Below are 18,850 nucleotides of genomic sequence, written 5' to 3'. Positions count from 1 at the left end.
TTTACGAACCCTTTGGTTTCCACTAATATTAATAGCAGATATGAGTATGCAAAACCTTTTAGAACATGTATCGGACCGCATCGATATTCCATTAAACGTACTATTACACGAAGCTGATCGGGAAATGTAATTTTATAATAAGGACACGTTGCTTCGGTAAAATATTGTGCTTCCATTATCGTTCAAGTTTGCAAATTGTCGAAGAATCATGGAGGAGAAAGTTTCATATAATTACGCTAAGGATAACTAATACGTAGATACTTAAACATGCACGATTAATTAAAATAAGGTTTAGGAAAAAAGGGTTTCTTTATTCAATCATTTACATTTTATTTTTATTTTAATAAATTTGCAAAAGTGAGAAAAAAAAAGAAAGATCGTATAATAACAATCATACAGTTGTTCAAGTTTCAATAATTTTAGTCCAATAATTGTCTATCCTCTGTTTCAACACTCAAACAACATTCAATTGCAGCGTGTCTAATATCAATTCTTATTTCATTTCGTTGCATCGTAACGTTTCCACTCAATTGTGAGGTTTACGATCTGTTTGTTGCCTTCTCTCGACAATAACGAGCCCTCGAATCCATTCGGGAAGTATGTCCAAACGCGTGCACTTTTCATAACGCGACACTTATTCAAAATACAGAGAGCGAAAATATAAGAACAACAAATATCGATCAATACGTTTTTTTTCACTTATACCCTATATTCGTCACAGAATAATAATTACGATGTATTATTAGAATATTTGAAGAACTTTATTTTAAATAAATTTACACTACGACTAAAGTAATAATTTCAAAAAAAAAAAAAAGAAAAAACTTAATATATCCTATTCGATATCATTTTATGAAAAAAATATTCCTTTTCCTGGAAATTTGTAAAGTTTAACCTTGACGAGAATTCGAGTTATTTTTAAATGATCATCTTAATGTGAAAAACATTATCGCATCAAACGCGCCTCGAAAAAGCTCGTTGCGAATCGAACCTAAAAAAGTTGGAGAAAAAAAATAATATCATGGAATATTAATCTTATCGATTTTTTTAAGATATTTGTCGCGTACAGGTAAAAAAGCGACGTAACGTGTAACAGCGTCCCAATGGTGTACGCTATATTTCCGGTTTGCTAAAAATAAAGCCAGCCTTGAAGAACTGTTCTGTTATTCCACGGTTTTCTTCATAACTTTTTTTCTTTTTTTCTTTTTTTTTTTTTCATAAATTTCTTTCCACCGCATTGCGAGGTGAACGACTATTAATAAGTTGAACGACATTGCCCGAAATTCTCGAATCTCGGGGTATTCATCTTACAAACAGCTCTCTGAATCAACGGGGCGAAAAATAAATTTATCGAGATGCTGTGTTCAAAATAAAATTCGTGTTGACGCATAACACGATCTTATACACGAGTGTGTCGGCACTCGAAATGTTTTAATTCGAAATGTAAAGAAGAATTTATGAATTAAATTCTAAGGTATTGTCGAATCATTCATCGTTTTTCTCTTTTTTCGATCATAAATATTCTAAAAAGGATGAATAATTCGTTAAACTTTTCTTGTTTCTTAATACTTGTTGACATTATATTATACGCGATCTTATATTAATCTTTACCGTTTCCTTAATCAAATCGAGAAAATCAACGTTTTGAACGTTTCGAATTAATATCAAACAGAATTAATTCTACATTTCAACGTATATTCGATTCCCGATGTTTTTACAATCAAACGAAGAAATCCAGATCCTGCTACATTTCTAACAACGACCTCGAGAGATCTATCGTGATCCGTGGAATATTCGATCGATCGAGGCTGAAAATCCCACTGAAAGCTAAAATTAAAGATATCGGGTCCAAAGTATTCCGAATATTCGTACAACCTTTGATCACACGTGTTGATCCATCTCTTTCAGAATTCTCTTTTTAACGTACCACTGCTTTCTTATTTTTTTTATATCATTTAATACTTCAATTATGAAACAAAAAAGAAAAGAAAAGAACAAGAAAAAGAGGATGAATTTGAGGAAACGTTAAGAAAAGTAAATCAACAAGGATGAACAGTTTTCCGTTTGATACGTTTCCATACGTATTCTAGAAATCAGAAATCTCGATAGCGTTGGCGTATCGAACAGAAATGCGTGGATCCAGATGTATACACGTTTCATATATTCCTGGTCGACGACGAGTCTAAACGCACCGCTGTGTCTTGTTTAAAAGCGACATTCCTGATTGATCTGATCTCATCTCATCTTGAATTCCGTTTCTGCTCTTCCTAATTGCCCGCGGTAATACCGACCAACTGCATTGTTCTGTACTCTGTGTTATCGCTTCGGCTCGATGCTTGTTGATATGTTAAAATGCTTCCCTGTTGAACACGTTCTTCGAGAAGAGTGATGACTGTCGAGTGTCTGAGGCTCTCGAGAGTCGAGGATACTTGTATTTAACGCGTTCACTGTTGATTGGAAGAATGTTTTATCATCTATGTGCGTACTGATGTAAAAAAATTATTTTTAGAAATAAAAATAGGAGACAAGATAGAAATATTATATAATTTAAACGCATAAAAGAGTCTCTTTTATTTCTTTATCTTCATTAAATTTCTCTTCAGGGATTTTTTCGAAAGAATCGAAAAAATTGATACAATTTAAAAACTCGATTTCTAAAAAAAATGAAAACTGCATAATCAGTTTATCAATATTAAAATGTTCACGGAAAATCCATAGCTCTGGAAAAATATTTATATGCACTCGATTAACAATTTATTATCGCTGTTTAAAAATTTCAACAAATTGCAGCTGTCATCCATTCTGTCAAAATTATTCGACATCACTGGTGCCCTTAATACTCATGAATCAAATCCATCGTTTGATCAAACGATAAAGTACAAGTAACCAAGTTGCAAAGTGTCCGCGGATGCTTACTCTTTACGATGGCCTCCGCTCCTCGACGAGCTCTTTCTTTCGCGCACACCCTCACACCCCTCGACCCAAGCTAACTCTCTCGCCGTGTACTCCTTCCTCCTGCTCTCTCCAGAGTCTATCAGCTATCCCACACCACCCCCCACGATCAATGCTTGTGAAAAGGCTCGATGCGCGCGCCCTCGCCTTCCTTCCATCTCGATTTTTCCTTAACCGAGTCGTGCTGTCGTTGCTCTCGAATTTCCACGATGGAAAAGGAAAACGATTCTTGCAAAAATCTTCCGAAGGTAGCCGTCTCTTTTCTCTTTTTTTTTTCTTTTTTTCTTTCTTTCTTTCTTTCCTTCCTTCTTTCTTTCTTTCATTCTTCCTGCAAAGAATACAGGATCCAAACGACAAACAATTTGAATTCTCGCTATTGTGCTCCTCCACCCGTTCTCTTAGTCCTGTGCTGCAAGGGGTAAACACTCGAATGGGAGTGTGCGCAAATCGTGACGGGGTGGGAAATGTGGCGCCCCGTTATCAGCTCCAAAGATGGTGGGTTTGCGAGAATCGTGCACGAGGAAGCAATTATGGATTCTCATGGAAAGTTGTTGCTCGTTGTTCGGAGATGAATGTTTGGGGTTATGTTGGAGAAACGTTTGTGGAGAATTTGGAACGATTCGTGAGGGGTGGATGAGTATCTGTCGCTGTTGATAGCTCGGGATCTAGATGCTAGATAATATCGGGCAAAAATATTTGAATGTCACGTTGAGAAACTAGGGCACAGGTTTGGGGCGCTTTTTAGCTGAATTTTAAAGTTGAACGATATGTTTTGAAATTTGAAAACCTAAGCCATCGAACAACTTTGATGAATATCTGAGTTGATGAATATTTACGTAGATTAAGATGCTAATATTCCAGGCAAATCGATTAAAAAATATAACAAATTTAATAATTATAATAGAGGTTACAATTATTCTTTTTTCGTTGCAGTTTAAATCAATTTCTACCCAATTAAATTGAATTCTATGTTGAAAGTTATTCGTATCCCGTATCCTTAGTCTACGAATCGAGCACAATCACAGGGGATAGGAGAATGAAAATTGCAAATTGAGATTTCGATTAAAAGTTACAAGAATTAGAAAGCAACGATCCTCTCTGGATGAACGTACCACCCTCTCTGTACATACGATGAATGGGCACTTGCCATTCATCATTCTTGGAGGTCAGCCAGCTTCAACTTTGCACGCCGACCAAGGTTTCGGAGCCCGTGAAAAGGCGGGACGAGCATACTTCGGCGGCAACGCGCCGCGTATTCGATTTCGTTACCGAACGCGCTCATTATCGATCGGTCCTCTGCCTTGCGGTTTCTCCGTTAAAAACTTGCCCCGACACTGGTCACAAACTCCTATATATATATATATATATACTTAATCCCCTCGATAAACCATCCTTCCAACCTACCTCTCTTTCGACCGATTTTTTCATGTTCCAATAAACCTCGTCCGGAAAATCACTTTCCATTTCACCTACATTCGAATATATATATATATATTCCAAGAAAACTCGATATATCGTTTATAAAATGGAAAGATCGATGCGCAAGTGTGGACCATTCAACTACCAATCCAAAATACATACAAATACCCAGCGAAATATCCTCGATCTCGCAACAAACGTAATTAAACTCCGCTCGACGAGTTTCACCTACCGCTCTACTCAATCGCATACGTGATCGGACGAGCGAGGAAAAGAGTAATAAACAAGGAATTGGGGTAGGTTTCAAAGAGGGAGGGGGGAGGGGGAGAGAGATGGACGGGCAGGAGCTCACCTTCGCAGATGTACCCCTGCTGTATGAGGCCCCACAGCATGTCGGTGCAGCTATGGCAGTACGTCGGCTTGTGAAACGTCTTCTTGCTGAAGCTGTGCCCATGGCTGGCTGGAGTCTCAGCCGAGACCGACGCCATGTTCCCCGTTCCACCGCGGCACCGCTCACGCCAGATTTTCACCGTGAAGCTACACAGGGCGCGCCGCGCGTCGATGACAACATAATTACACGGCAGCCACTACGTGATCTCGAAACCGTACGCGTACATAATTGCGTTGCTGCAGCTGCACCCGCGGCTGGCCGCTCGGGTCCCTCGCGTCGTACCGTCGTCCTCGTCGTCGCGTAACGTGCCTAACGCGCATTATTCCCCGAAGCTGCGCCCCCAAAACCGACCGACCGACCGGCACGGCACCGTGTACGCGGCCGTGTACAGAGATTGCGTTTGATCGTGCACCAGTCAGCAGTCACCACTGTTTCGCGGCTGACCATCACCGTCATCGGCCGCTGCTACTGCCGCCTCCGCCTCCGCCGGGAGCTTCACTCGCGGTACGACGACGATGCGGGTGTCGCGTTCGCGCATCCGAGCCACGGAGCGGGCGCCGAGTGGCCGCACTGACATCAGCCCCTTCGTCACCACCGTCGTGCAGTGACGGAATCATGCACAGGCCAGCTGGGTTCTCGCGCGAGGGTGCCCCCTATTCGAGGGGGTTACCCTCCAAGATCTTACCCCTCCCTTGATAATTCTTTCTTCCTCTATCTTCCCTCTTATCTTATTTATATCTCCTTCGCGACGGAAACAACGTTATTATCTGTTTTCAAATTTCCAGGTATTTATTGTAATATTGAAAATATTTTCCTAGTACAGTTCGATAATGACGGATAGGTATCAAGTAACACGATCCTTTCTCGTGAACGAAGATACGATCCTCAACGTCCTGATATTCATAATAAGTCTTTCAAATATTCTCGATCGCGTTCATTCTCGAAAATGTCTCGATCGTTCTCTCTCTCTCTCTCTCTCTCTCCCCCCAATTTCACAGTCACATTTTTCTTTCCTTCCCCTTTCTTCCTTTCTTTCTTTCTCTCTTCCAATTACGCGACGCGAGTACACGCGCGTAAGCACATCCAAGAACGAAGACTAGGGCACTGGGTAATCGTGGTCCGGTGTTATCGGGTCCGTGAGCGACGTCGGGACGGCGCCGCTCCACCCCACTGTACTACCTTCCCGACACACGACAACGAGCCCGGAGGAGCAGCTACGCTTCCTCCGTTTCCGTTTTCGTACACGCCACTGGCCGAGATATCGACTCCCGGTGCACGCGAACAAAGGCAGCCTCTCCCGAAGCGAGAAACAGAAGCTTCGATCGGGGCCGGTGCAGCGAAACGACACCGCGTTATACACACACGTATCGGGCTTTCGAGGCCGCCACGACTCGCCTCGACGACGTCAAAGGGACGACCAGCCGTCGACGCTTTGCGCTGCTCGCGCGCCGACGCGGATCCGCAGCGTTCCTCTCGCGCAACGCGCTTCACGTTTCATGCGTGCACACAGCCCATTCCATCGTACGAGTCGCTCGACGGACAGACCGTACCTCGTCTTCTCCCGTCCTCTTCGCACGGTTTTATTTCTCGTTTTCTTCGAACGAGTTGTTTCGTCGTTTCTTTTTTTTTTTTTTTTTGGAAACCGTTCGTTTGAGAAACTTTAGAAGGGGTGAATAAAAAACACGGATGGAGGATAATCGGAGGAGAATTTTGTTCGCCTCTTCTCTAGTTGATTGACGTTTCGTTTCATCTCGTTGTATTTGAAGTAAAGGAGAGTTGGTTTTTAATTATCTCAGTATTACAGGGGCGAGCATTTTTATCTACGATATTAATATGGGAAAAATGGTTAATTTTTTGATCAGATGCCTGATTATTCGTTTATGTAGAAATTTATGTAGAAAGATGAAAAGAATTTGAACGGGAATCGACGATATAATTAGGAAAAGTAAATGTCTTGTCTCCATTATTGATTTGATTGGATGTAGATATGTATATGATGGTGAAAATACGTAGTACGTACTAAAAGGGGATAAATTTAGTTATTTATAAATTAACTTTATTTAATAATTTATACTTGTAAATTTCGTCGGAAATCTAGCTAGCTTATTATATTAAAATTTAATTATTATTTCAGATAATTTTGAGATGAGCAAATTTTATTTTTTATAACCTAATGCAATTATGGTTATATTAATACAAATATATTTATTATTATTTTATATTACTCGTTCGAGAATAATATAAAGAAAATATAAAGAAAAAATTCAATTCGTTATCTTTTATTCTTTCATCTTTCTCTTTTCTTCAATCTCTCACACACACACACATATATATATATACATATATATATAGTAAAATGAAATCAATTCGTGAGAAAGATACATTTTGAAATGTGAAAAAGAAAAACCGATACTCAACTTTGTCGTATCATTTGTCAATAAAGAAACTTATAGTTAATATTGATAGAACTTATAAATCGTGATAATAAGTTTTTCGAAACATCTGTTGTGATAAGTGATCAAAGAAATATATATGTTCTCAATTAAATAGTTCTTGAAATTTCTTTTTTAAGAAACGAAATTATTATTAAATTTCATTTCTTCATTTTGAATCGTGGAATAATTTGTACTTAAAATACTTTTTAACATATATTATTCTTATAAAATATAAATATACGTATATAGAAGATATATTCTAACTCGTGTGATCAATCGTGTAGTGTTCGATTCTTGTCAACTTATTACTTGATTAAAACTAACATTTTCTATCCTGCGTTTTATGAATAATACAACATTGTTATATGCGATATTATTGTCACCCATCATCGACTTGCTGTTGCATGAATCCTTGAAGTACGTAGTCGACAATGAATACCACAAACGTCGATAATGAAAATCTCGACAGCGTGGCTCGTATAGGATTTTTCAATATCCAATCGGAAGTGGATGAGGAAACGCATTCGCGTGTCCATGTTGTGTTCATTCCCTCCCCATTCAACAGTTTAATGCGCGTACATGCTGTAATTTTAATTTAGAAAATTAAATATATGGGACAATCGTAATAATCATTTGCCAATTTATCATTTTCAGATTATTAATTGGAAAATTTCAAATTATCAAAATTATATTAATAAGAGGAAAAGGATGAAAAAAAAATTTTTTTTACATCACATATTTTATTATTGGACGGAGCACAAAGCATCGTCTTTTCAAATATAATATTCATATACTTATATAGTAAATACATATTCATATGTTTGTAACATTGGTTCGTATTATTTCTTGAATTTTATTTAATACTTTAATCCTTCTTTACCACCAAATTCTAATAATTCTGAGCACTTAATTTCTAATTTTGATTTCTTCTTACGCGAAATACTATCGAACAAAAGTATCTTTGCTATTGTATTGTTACGTATATTCATTAATCTAACGAAAAATATAATGATTATATATAATAATAACGTGCCTAAAGTTTACGTATATAAAGTGCTTATGGTACAGAAAACAATGCAATTATATCAGTTTACGTGCACCATTATTTATTAATACTTGAAACGCAAAATAGTAAATAGTATTTAATTTAAACATAGCCATTTTTTTTATATAATTAAAATTATTCTATATATTGTTTGGTGAAATCATTTATGAATATATAGATATATGTATGTATATGTAATATAAAATAAGATAAATAAAAAAATAAAATTCCTAGGCAATATGTTGTTTTCTTTGGGTTAATTTTATCATTGTAATCAATATTTCATATATTATTCTGTATTTTTCTTTTTTTTTTGTCTCTATTCATTTCTTTTTAATTATACAAATCCCAGATAAACATTCATATTGCCTAGCAATGTAAAAAGATATTTTTATAAATTTTGTAATCATTTGATTAAAAAATTTTAATCTATTAAGAAAATCATCTGTTAAGTATAGTAAGTTTGGTCAAAATAGCGATGTCATAATGACATTAAAAAAAAAATTATTGATTGATTTCAAGTTTTAAATTGACTTTAATTTAACTTTGATTTAACTTTAATTTAACTAACTTAATTTATTCACTATTTGTTATTATTAAAAACTTACTACTACTAAATTTTATTTAATCCTTGTAATACCATCACCTTAATATTTTAATTTGTCAATTTACTTGAAACAATGCATTTCGTTATATCAACCAAAACTACTATATCTCTTTCAAACTCGTTAAAGAAACTCGCAAAACAAAAAATTCGAAATAAAATATCGAAATAAAATAGAATGTATAAAATAGAATATCAAAATGAACCGGTTGAAATGATATAATTCGTGGATGTATACATCACGATACATTTCGATCTACATCTAGATAAATTATAGAAAACTGGTGGATACTTATATAGTTTTCAGATATGTATAACGCTTTCTATTAGTTTGTATCAATACCATGAACAAACAATTCAACGAACAGTGCTTAAACTTATTGTCCTTATGCAAATTCCCAAAGTGTTCGCGTAGTTGTTACATATTTATCGCGATTACTATGAAAATTTTCTCTCTCTTTCTCTCTCTCTCTCTTTTTTTCTCTCTCTTAAATACAATCAGTGAACATTTTTCCATATTTGATAAACTATATGGTTCTAGTAACGATACAAACTTGCATATTTTAATATCGATTTCTATCGCCTGCTATTGAAATATATATGAAAGAACGAATCGGTGATCAAATCGCGCAAAAATATATTGCTATAAGAAGATGATGATTAACAGGAACATGAATGTTTTTATAATCAGCTGCATTGAAAAAATATCATAGGGCGATGCTTCAGAGAAATCGATATTATCATCAGTCGTTTCACATTTCCAGTCAGTATACACGGAATGACCGATTTTAAATTTTATAAATTTATCTAAGAAAATTACTAATTACTAAGTTGGAAATGGAAAAAAAATAAATGAAACGTATTCTTGAAGGATTTTAAAGAAATCTTTTTGATTTACTTTAACATAATTTTCACATAAGAATAATGTATTCAAAGCTAATCAACTATTTTTTTAAATTTTCTGATTTTGATGTCAGAATATGTGATTATGTTCTTTAGATATGGTTTTTTTTAATCAATCTCGTTCCGGTTTGTCTTTTATATGATTTATTTGTACAATAAATAGTTAAATTATAAATTGAATATATTTACTTTCAACTCATTCGTGAATTCTTTAATGAATAATTTCTTTAAAATAAGTCATTCTGTGTAAAACAAATGATTTGCATAATCATTCGGTGAAAGTCTTTCCAATGGATTTTCTATTATTTCACCTATTATTAATCAATTCAACAAAATTTAGGAAATTTTATAGTATATCCAGTTTAAATTCTATGAAATAATTGATTATAGTAAGACATTTGACATTTTTTATTATAATTAATAAAAAACATTTCAAAATCATTTTTATATTATATTTTATATAAAGAAAAAAATTGATAGATAAATTATAAATTATAAATTATAAATTGATAGATAAATTATAGATTATTGATTGAATATTTCTATATTCAAAAAATTATACTTTTAAAGTTTAAAAAATTATTATATTTTATAATTTTGTTCTTTTTTTCTTTTCAAAATTTCATAAATATTCCATACTTTTAAATTACATAAAAATAAATAAAATTTTGAAAGCAATTTGAATGAAATTTAATTAAATTATTTAATTATTTAAATAATAAATAAAAAATATATTTAATTAACTGGATATGCTGTTTCAAACTTCTTAAACAAATATTAAATTCGAGTATTCAACTATTAATTATAACAAGAAAAATTTCTTCATACAGCGATTGCTGAAATTTATAGCATATATGATGAGAAAAATATATAATTTGCTCATCAAGATTCAATGGTATCAAAATGCTTTTATCGATTTTTTTTAATTTTATTATATTTCAATTCATATTTCTTAAAAAACTTAAATTTTCTATATGCAGTATATCTATTAAAAAAAATTATGTTAAACATATATTAGCTATAAATCTTTAACTGAAAAATTTTTATAGCAATATAATTAAATTTTTTTCTAATCATAATTTTTTTTAATAATCATTCGAGACAATAATTCTTATAAAATAAAATTCTTCAAATTTTGTTTTCTAAATTTTTTCATATATTTTTCAAATATTACTTCTTTATTTTTTTTCAATTTGTTTTCATTGTAGAATTTGTTTAAATTGTAGAATTATTTTTAAATAATATATTTTTTTAGTGCCAAAGTCAAATTCATTGACTATTGTATTTATAATAACTATAAAATGTCACAATTTCATTATTAATAAAAAAATTAATAGAGCATAATAACTTTTTATACTTCAATTTTTTTTATACTTCAATTTAAAAAAATAATTAAATGCAAATGAAAATTTAAGAAGCACCTCGCGAAGAATACATTAATACATGTATAACTATAATATTATTGAATAATCATTAATTATTTAACCCTTTATATAATATAATTTAATAAGAATCATCCATGAAAAAAAGATATAACAGTTATAATGATTGAATTATTTAAATATTACATACAAAAAAATTTGAAAAATATTTCAATCTTATTACAATTATATAAGTCATATTTCTTTATTTATTATTGCTTATATTCTAATATATATATACATATTAGAATACACAAAAAATACACAAACAGCATTTGTAATTCATAATGCAATTAATTTAAAAATTAAACAATGTATAATTCAAATAATATAATTATAAATGTTTATTTTGAAAGCAATTATTTGATAATATCATCTTCTTTGAAAATACTACTAAAAATGAAAAATGTAATAAAAATAAATAGAATTACTTTATAAAGTAAATAAAATATAAAGGGTTAAATAATATACAAACTTAAAAAAACATGTATATATATCTATATAATATATAATTATAAATATAGTATAGTACTGCCAATATTTTAATAAAGAGAAACAATTTGTTTATTTTTTAACATGTATAGAATAATTAGATTTCAATGATTTTTCAAATAGTGATTACAACTTTTTATATGTAATTACATTTAAATAAAATTTTATAATAAAAACATGATTTTAATTAAAACATAATTTAAATTTATCTTTGCAGTACCATACATTTAAATCGATTTGATAAAGCTTATTGTAAATAGAATTCTGGAATGTTGAAGCAGTGTTGTAAGAGTACACCACTTACATTAAGCTGGATACATTGTTTAGAAAGTATTATCCTAGACCATGATCCTCAAAAAAACCTTGTGGAGTTTCCTCCTGAAACATAGAAATAATATTATTAAATTAAAGACCTAAACAAAAGAAATATCTAAAGGATATGAAGAGGGATCAATTTCTTTGATGCTGCATATTATCAATAACGCAAATATACAATAATGAAAATATATAAACAAACACGTACCTAGTTCGTAATTAAGTAATCTCCTTGATGCAGCTTCAAATGATGAACTGAACCCTTTTCATATAACTGAGTATATACTTGTATGGATACACAAAGCTGCACAAAGCACATGTTCATTTATTGCTTCGTTTAAAATGCTTAAGCATCAATCAAAGAAATGTCTGTATTGCATGCTGCATACAGAATGTCTCTGCATTTACAATTAAGTAGAAATTATAAACTTGATAAAATTTAATGCACAAGAAATCTTTCTAACAAACAATAAATAAATTAAAATTCTAACACCTTTATTTTATATAGAAATAATTATAAACATAGCTTATTCAAACCTGAAAGAATGTAAATACAATAAAAATAAATATATACATATTGAGTTAATTACATGGAAAAGGTAATATATAATGTTGTATACAATTATATAAAAATTGCTTTGCATGTATTTATTACCATTATTATTAATGTGTTAAAGTTATAATATTAAAAATTGACATTGTTTATGTATATACACATGTACACATATAAAAATGATATCTTTAAACATTCATCTCTAATTAAATACTAAAATAAATATATTTAGATAAATATAATACTATATCACATATGTAAGAGAAAAACTCTGTATGCAATTAAAAAATAATATAAATATTATTGAAATATTTTTTGTTCATATATAAAAAAATGATGATTTTCTAAATATGCATTATTTTATTGCCATAGTATCAGACTAATTATATTATTTGCTATTATCTGCTCAATGATAAAATGAAAAGCAATCTTATAATAAAAAAAATTCTATAATATATATAATATAAATATTATAGTTTTATGTGTAGTGCATATATATATATATATATATATATATATATATATATATATATATATATGTATATACGATACATAATAAACTACATGAACATTACTATTACATCTAATTATATTATAGCACTTGCCTATAAAAAATATACTAATATTCAAATATTAAATTTATAAGGATTTTTAGTGATATATAAAAAATTTATGTTCAATAACTATAGAAAAAGTAGAGATGTATGATGGCATCATGCAGTGGATGAGTCTGCTCCAGTTCTTGATTCATGTAGGTTGATAGATTGGCCATGGAGGGCATGCAAGAACGCAGCACCTATAAAAGCCCTATCTCCCGCAGGGCACCTTCCACAGCTTCATCCTTCCACAAAAAAACAAATATTCTAACTAATCTTTAGTGTATTTCTAGATGTGTCCTTAGTAATGGAATAATGATCTTGAGCTAAATTTTACTACTAAATTTATCTTACAAAATATACAATGTATAAAATATACTACAAAATATACTAAAAATCAAAAAATAAATTAAAATCTTTTTTATATACAATATTTTATTATATTATTTTTTAATAATTCAAATGCATCTCAAATGCAACAAAATTATAACAAATAGTATGTTGATAGATTAAACATGAATTTTAATATTATTTACTATAATTTTTATATTTTTTATTTTCATTATAGTTTGTCTTTCTATTTAACTTCATATAAAATCAATACATATAAAAATAATATAAAATCAACTTAGTAATGAATCAGTTTCTTTCTAGTACAATTAAAATATGAAATATTTTTATTAATTACTAGTTCCTTAAAAATATTAAATTATTATTATATTTTATGATATTATGTAGAAATTTTAATTAATTTGAATATTATCTTTTTCAATCAACATTTAAAAATTTTTATGGCACAATTGATAAAGCTAATAAATAAAGAACATACTATTTTTTATTATAAAAATTTCTGTTAATACATCACAAAATATAATATTTATACTTTGTGTAAAGATTACAATTATACTTTAAATTTAAAAAAAAACATTTGTACATAATAATATTATATAAGTATAATTTAAATCATCTTTTATACAATAGAATAAATTCACAATATAATTCAAAATCTTGTGCAAAAATGTCAATTATTAATACTAATCAATTTATTCATATATATATATATATATATACACACACATATGTATATATATATAAAATATACATATTTAATATCCAAATAAAATATAGTTATGAATTACTTTATATATGAATGCTATGAAAAAGATCTATAAAAATAAACGTACAAGCATACTTCCGCATTGTAGGAACTTATAATGAATACCATTCATGGTATCATATAGATCACAAACAATATCATTACATAAAATCATTAACATATTTGACCACGCTTAATATTTATTACAATTTAAAAATATATACATACATTTCAATAACTACTTATGAACAACAGCATTTCCATAGCATCATATTCTTTACAGCAATTATTTCTATGAAAAATAAACAATTAAATTACAATATAACTTTTACAATATAATAAAAAAAAACCGAAATTAATATAATAAATAAAATTAATATAATATATTTATTATTAATTATATTATATTATTTAATGAATTCATAACATAAAAATATCAATTTATTCAACAAAATAAAATTTTTTAAAATTAAATATATATTGTTTTGTATAATTTTATATAATTATTTTACAGCTTAGAAAAAGAATATTAAAAATAAAATTTTGAACAAATAATTTAAAAAACTTTTCTGTGTAATGATATGAAAATATGATCTTTAAAATTCGTTAAAAAAATAAACAATATCAATTTAAAAATATTTTTTTGTAAAATTTCTGGTTTTTATATTTAATATTGTAATAATAAAAATTTTGAAGATCCTATTTTAATATAAGAAAAAATTTATTTTGTTAAATAAACTGAATTAAAAATAAACTGAAATTTATTCTTATTATGATTTCATTTTAAAAAAATTGCAAATTATAGCAAAATATTTTATAATCTTAAATATAAAAAATGTAGAAAAAAAATCAATATTATATTTAAAATTTAAGTTTCTTAAATCTTTCATTTCATCAATTATTTTATTTTCATTAATATTAAAAATTTTATATTTAAAAAAATTGTAATATATCTTATCTTTAACATAATTATTTAAAAATCTTTAAAACTATAAATACAATAAAATACTTAGTTTACTTTTATCATATTTAATTATATTTTTTTATTCCTTTAATTATAGCATAAATAAAATAATAATTTGTAAAATATTAAAGAGAATTTTTAAAAATAATATTAATATTTTCACTTTTGATTTCAAATTTTATATATATATATTTTCATATTTTTATATTTACAAAATGCAATATATAAACTATATGTATGTCTTTTTACAACAAATTTTAAACAATGTTATAATATTGCTATAATTATTATATTAAATATTTTCTCCTATATTAAGGAAAAAAATAATAAATGATAATAAATTTTTATTATTTTGATATGAAAAAACATTTTTGATAAAAAAAATTTTAAATATGATTAATTAATTAAATATGATAATAATATGTCTTAATATTTTCATAATATTATCTATTAATTATATTGTAATGTATTATATGTAATTATATTGTTTGTTATATTGTTATTCATTATTGTATAATTATAATGTATGATTATAAAATATTTAAAAAAGTTATAATATTTATTTATCTAATACAAATTCATTTTTATAAAAATAGTTGATTGAATAGTTTCTTTCATATACAATATAATTTACTTGAATTTAAAATTTTATTATAAAATAATATTTAAAATAAAAATAATAATATATTATTGTTAATTTTGCAAAATATATTAAATACAATATTCTATTAAATACAATGTAATATTTGATAATAAAATAATATGGCAACAATATTGCATAACATTAATTTCATTGCTGTAGATATGCTGTTGCGTACATTATAAATAAAAATTTACAAAACGTATAAGCCCACTTATATTAATAAGAAAATAAGCGTATAAGCATTCTATACACACAGCATTAGCTACAAGGAAATAAAGAGTTACAATATTTTTAAATATGAAATATATTATATTTATCTATATGAAAAATTTATTTTACTTCGTATTATTAAAAAAAATGAGTAGACACTTTTTATATTTTCCTGATTTTATAATATATATATACTATATAACTACAATTATTTTATGACACATTATATTCAAAAGAAATGAATCATATTCATGATTCATAATAATAAAAAATATTACCAATGATTGCTTGTACAAATTAACCATAATAAAATTTTTAATATAAAATTTTGTACAAAGCATAACAATAATTACATATTACAAAAATACAATTAATACAACATACATTAAATATTAATAAAAAATTTCAAGTATTTTGTGATAAACTACATAAAAGAATAGAACTATTTTCAAATTGTAAAAATATATAATATATGTAGCATATGAAATATATGGAAATATATATGAATATATTTCATATATTTCATATGAAATATATGAAATATATGAAAAAAATATCAAATAAAAAAAAATAACAACACATGAATCAAAAAAATTACATTCCATCATGCAATTTAGATATTATACTGTTAATAAACATTAACATATCATTACAACCCAGTTCCTCCAGGTATTAAAACAATATGATAAATATTTTCATATTATATAAACATATTAAAAACTATTGTTTTATATTTTTAATTTTTTTCTTAATTTCATTTTTTAATCCAAATATATTATAATATAATATATTATATATAATATAATATATTATATTATATTATAATATATATATATACTTAATATCTTATATATATGTATCCTAATATAAATATACATATATATATTTCATCCATTATATATATCACATTATTTTACCCAGAGTAAATAGGTTACAAACATGCTCCACATATACATCAGCCAAAGGTCTAGTATCTTTTATAAGTATCTTTTAATCAAAATGAAATTTGATTTTAAGAATGTTACACACCAACTATTGATGGTTAATGTAAGAATCGTTTTAACAAATTTGCAGGTACTGATATAATAATGGATATTAATAGATAAAATATAATAAAAATTATAATTAAAAAGTTAATTTTCTTAAAACAAAAAAAAATAAAGGTATATATAATAAAAGTATATATAGTCATCAACAAAATATATATGTTAAAACGATTCTCTAATATTACTAGAAAATAATAGAAAAAAATTATATCATTAAAAAGAACAAGTCACAACTCAATGGGTACATCCCCATAACTAACCTCCTGTAGTAAATCCTGAGCTGCAATGGCTTTTAGGACATTTTTTTTACTAGTTTCTTGAATTTCACCACCAACCAATAATTCATCTAAGATGAAGTATGCTTTCTCAAAATTGAAAATTATATCTAATTCACAAACCTATTAACATATTTATATTAATATTAAAAATATTAATTAACTATTGTATAAAATAAGATAAAAACATTGATATTATTTTATTTATAAAGTTCTATATTAAAAATTAAAAATGCAATGTAAAATCATATAAAGTCATATAAATTCATATTTTCATAGATATACGTTCATTAATAAATCTAATAAAAGTATATAATAAATTTTTAAAAAATATATATTCCAATAATAAATAAATAATTAAATTCATACTTACACTTCCAAAATATTTATCTAATAATTCAACATAACGATGTATAATTTCTAATGTTAATAGTTCATTATCATTTTGTTCTATTGCACAACAGAAATATAAACTAGCATATCTGTGAAACAAAATAATTTATTATTTAAAATAATTTATCATTCAAATAATATATATAATATATATTTTATCAGCTAATAGAAATTTCTTATATAATTATAATATACCTTTTATAGACAACCTTAACATCTTTCCATTCTAAAAAACTTGACATTTTTGGTTTTCGTGCCAATATTGTAGTAATTAATTCTCGTGTAATTTTTTTCTTTAATTTATCAGGATGAGCCACATACCATTTTTGTAAACGTAATTTTCCTTGACGGCTGAATAATAGCATAAATTGCATCTAAAAAAATGGACTATTTTTATACAAGTAAATTTAATATTATTTAAAATGCTATTAATAATACATATATATTATTTAATTTTAACAATAAAATTAATAACAGTTATCTACCATCTTTAAACGAATTTTTTTCTATAAAAAGATTATAAAATTAATCACAGCACTTTTCGATAAATCACAATAAAAAAACCTATTCCAATTTTAATATGAGTAATTTTGTTCACATTTAATCATACATTTTTAAGAGATGGCGCAAGTATCAGTGAAATTATATCTTGAATTGTTAAATTGAATAATTTCAATCTATTTAAAAAAAAAATATCTATTAAATAATATTATAAGAAAAAACAATCATGTAATATAAAGTGTATTAAAATGTATAAAAAAAACAATATTAAAATATATATAATTTTATGTATACAAAAAAATGATATAGAATTATATTAGAAGTAAAGAATAAATCTACCATTAGAGACTGCGTGTAGTTTATCTTTATCTATGACATTAAATTTTTGATTTTATAATTTTATTAATTTTATAATTTTATATTATTATTTGAATATAAATAAGAAACAAAGCATAAAAATATAAACATGACACATTATGCTTTTTTTATTATGAAATTTAAAATCATATGAAATAGAATCATCTTCCTCTACTTCCATCTTACTTCAACTAATGTAAACTTAAATCGCATATAATTTAATAAAATAATTTAATTGA

At 27.2% G+C, this 18,850-nt stretch overlaps 2 protein-coding genes across 20 annotated transcripts in view; both read right to left on the bottom strand.

The window, feature by feature from the left end:
- LOC107995651 (diacylglycerol kinase theta) overlaps window positions 1-4,859 on the bottom strand; it is a 26,183-nt gene extending 21,324 nt beyond the window's left edge. For all 16 annotated transcript variants that reach the window (XM_017053288.3, XM_017053287.3, XM_028665656.2 and 13 more), the window contains exon 1: window positions 4,724-4,859. In XM_017053288.3, coding sequence (XP_016908777.1) covers window positions 4,724-4,859 — 136 coding nt within the window. The remainder of the gene's footprint in view (window positions 1-4,723) is intronic.
- Window positions 291-18,850, bottom strand: LOC107995672 (AP-1 complex subunit sigma-2). Of its 4 annotated transcripts, none has more exons than XR_009829528.1 (6): window positions 18,239-18,850; window positions 17,949-18,127; window positions 17,734-17,842; window positions 17,346-17,483; window positions 2,917-12,040; window positions 291-2,447 (listed from the first exon to the last, which is right to left on the bottom strand). XR_009829528.1 is itself a non-coding variant. In XM_017053321.3 (6 exons), the coding sequence occupies exons 1-5, from the start codon at window positions 18,239-18,241 to the stop codon at window positions 12,186-12,188; spliced, it is 525 nt and encodes a 174-aa protein (XP_016908810.1). In that variant the 5' UTR covers window positions 18,242-18,850; the 3' UTR covers window positions 11,844-12,040. The 4 variants fall into 4 exon arrangements, 3 of the variants coding, with proteins under 3 accessions (XP_016908812.1, XP_016908810.1, XP_016908811.1); XM_017053321.3 differs by lacking the exon at window positions 291-2,447 and adding an exon at window positions 12,186-12,281 and having other exon boundaries at window positions 11,844-12,040; XM_017053323.3 differs by having other exon boundaries at window positions 291-12,040.

This window comes from Apis cerana, linkage group LG4 (assembly GCF_029169275.1).
Source record: "Apis cerana isolate GH-2021 linkage group LG4, AcerK_1.0, whole genome shotgun sequence".
NCBI classification, from domain to species: domain Eukaryota; kingdom Metazoa; phylum Arthropoda; class Insecta; order Hymenoptera; family Apidae; genus Apis; species Apis cerana.
This window is presented reverse-complemented; position numbering and strand designations above follow the sequence as displayed.

Coding starts and splice junctions, on each gene's coding strand:
- LOC107995672 (XM_017053321.3), bottom strand. Junction 17,843..17,948: donor GTTAAGGTTGTCTATAAAAG/GTATATTATAAT, acceptor TTTGTTTCACAG/ATATGCTAGTTTATATTTCT. Junction 12,282..17,345: donor CTCAGGATTTACTACAGGAG/GTTAGTTATGGG, acceptor TGCTTTGTGCAG/CTTTGTGTATCCATACAAGT.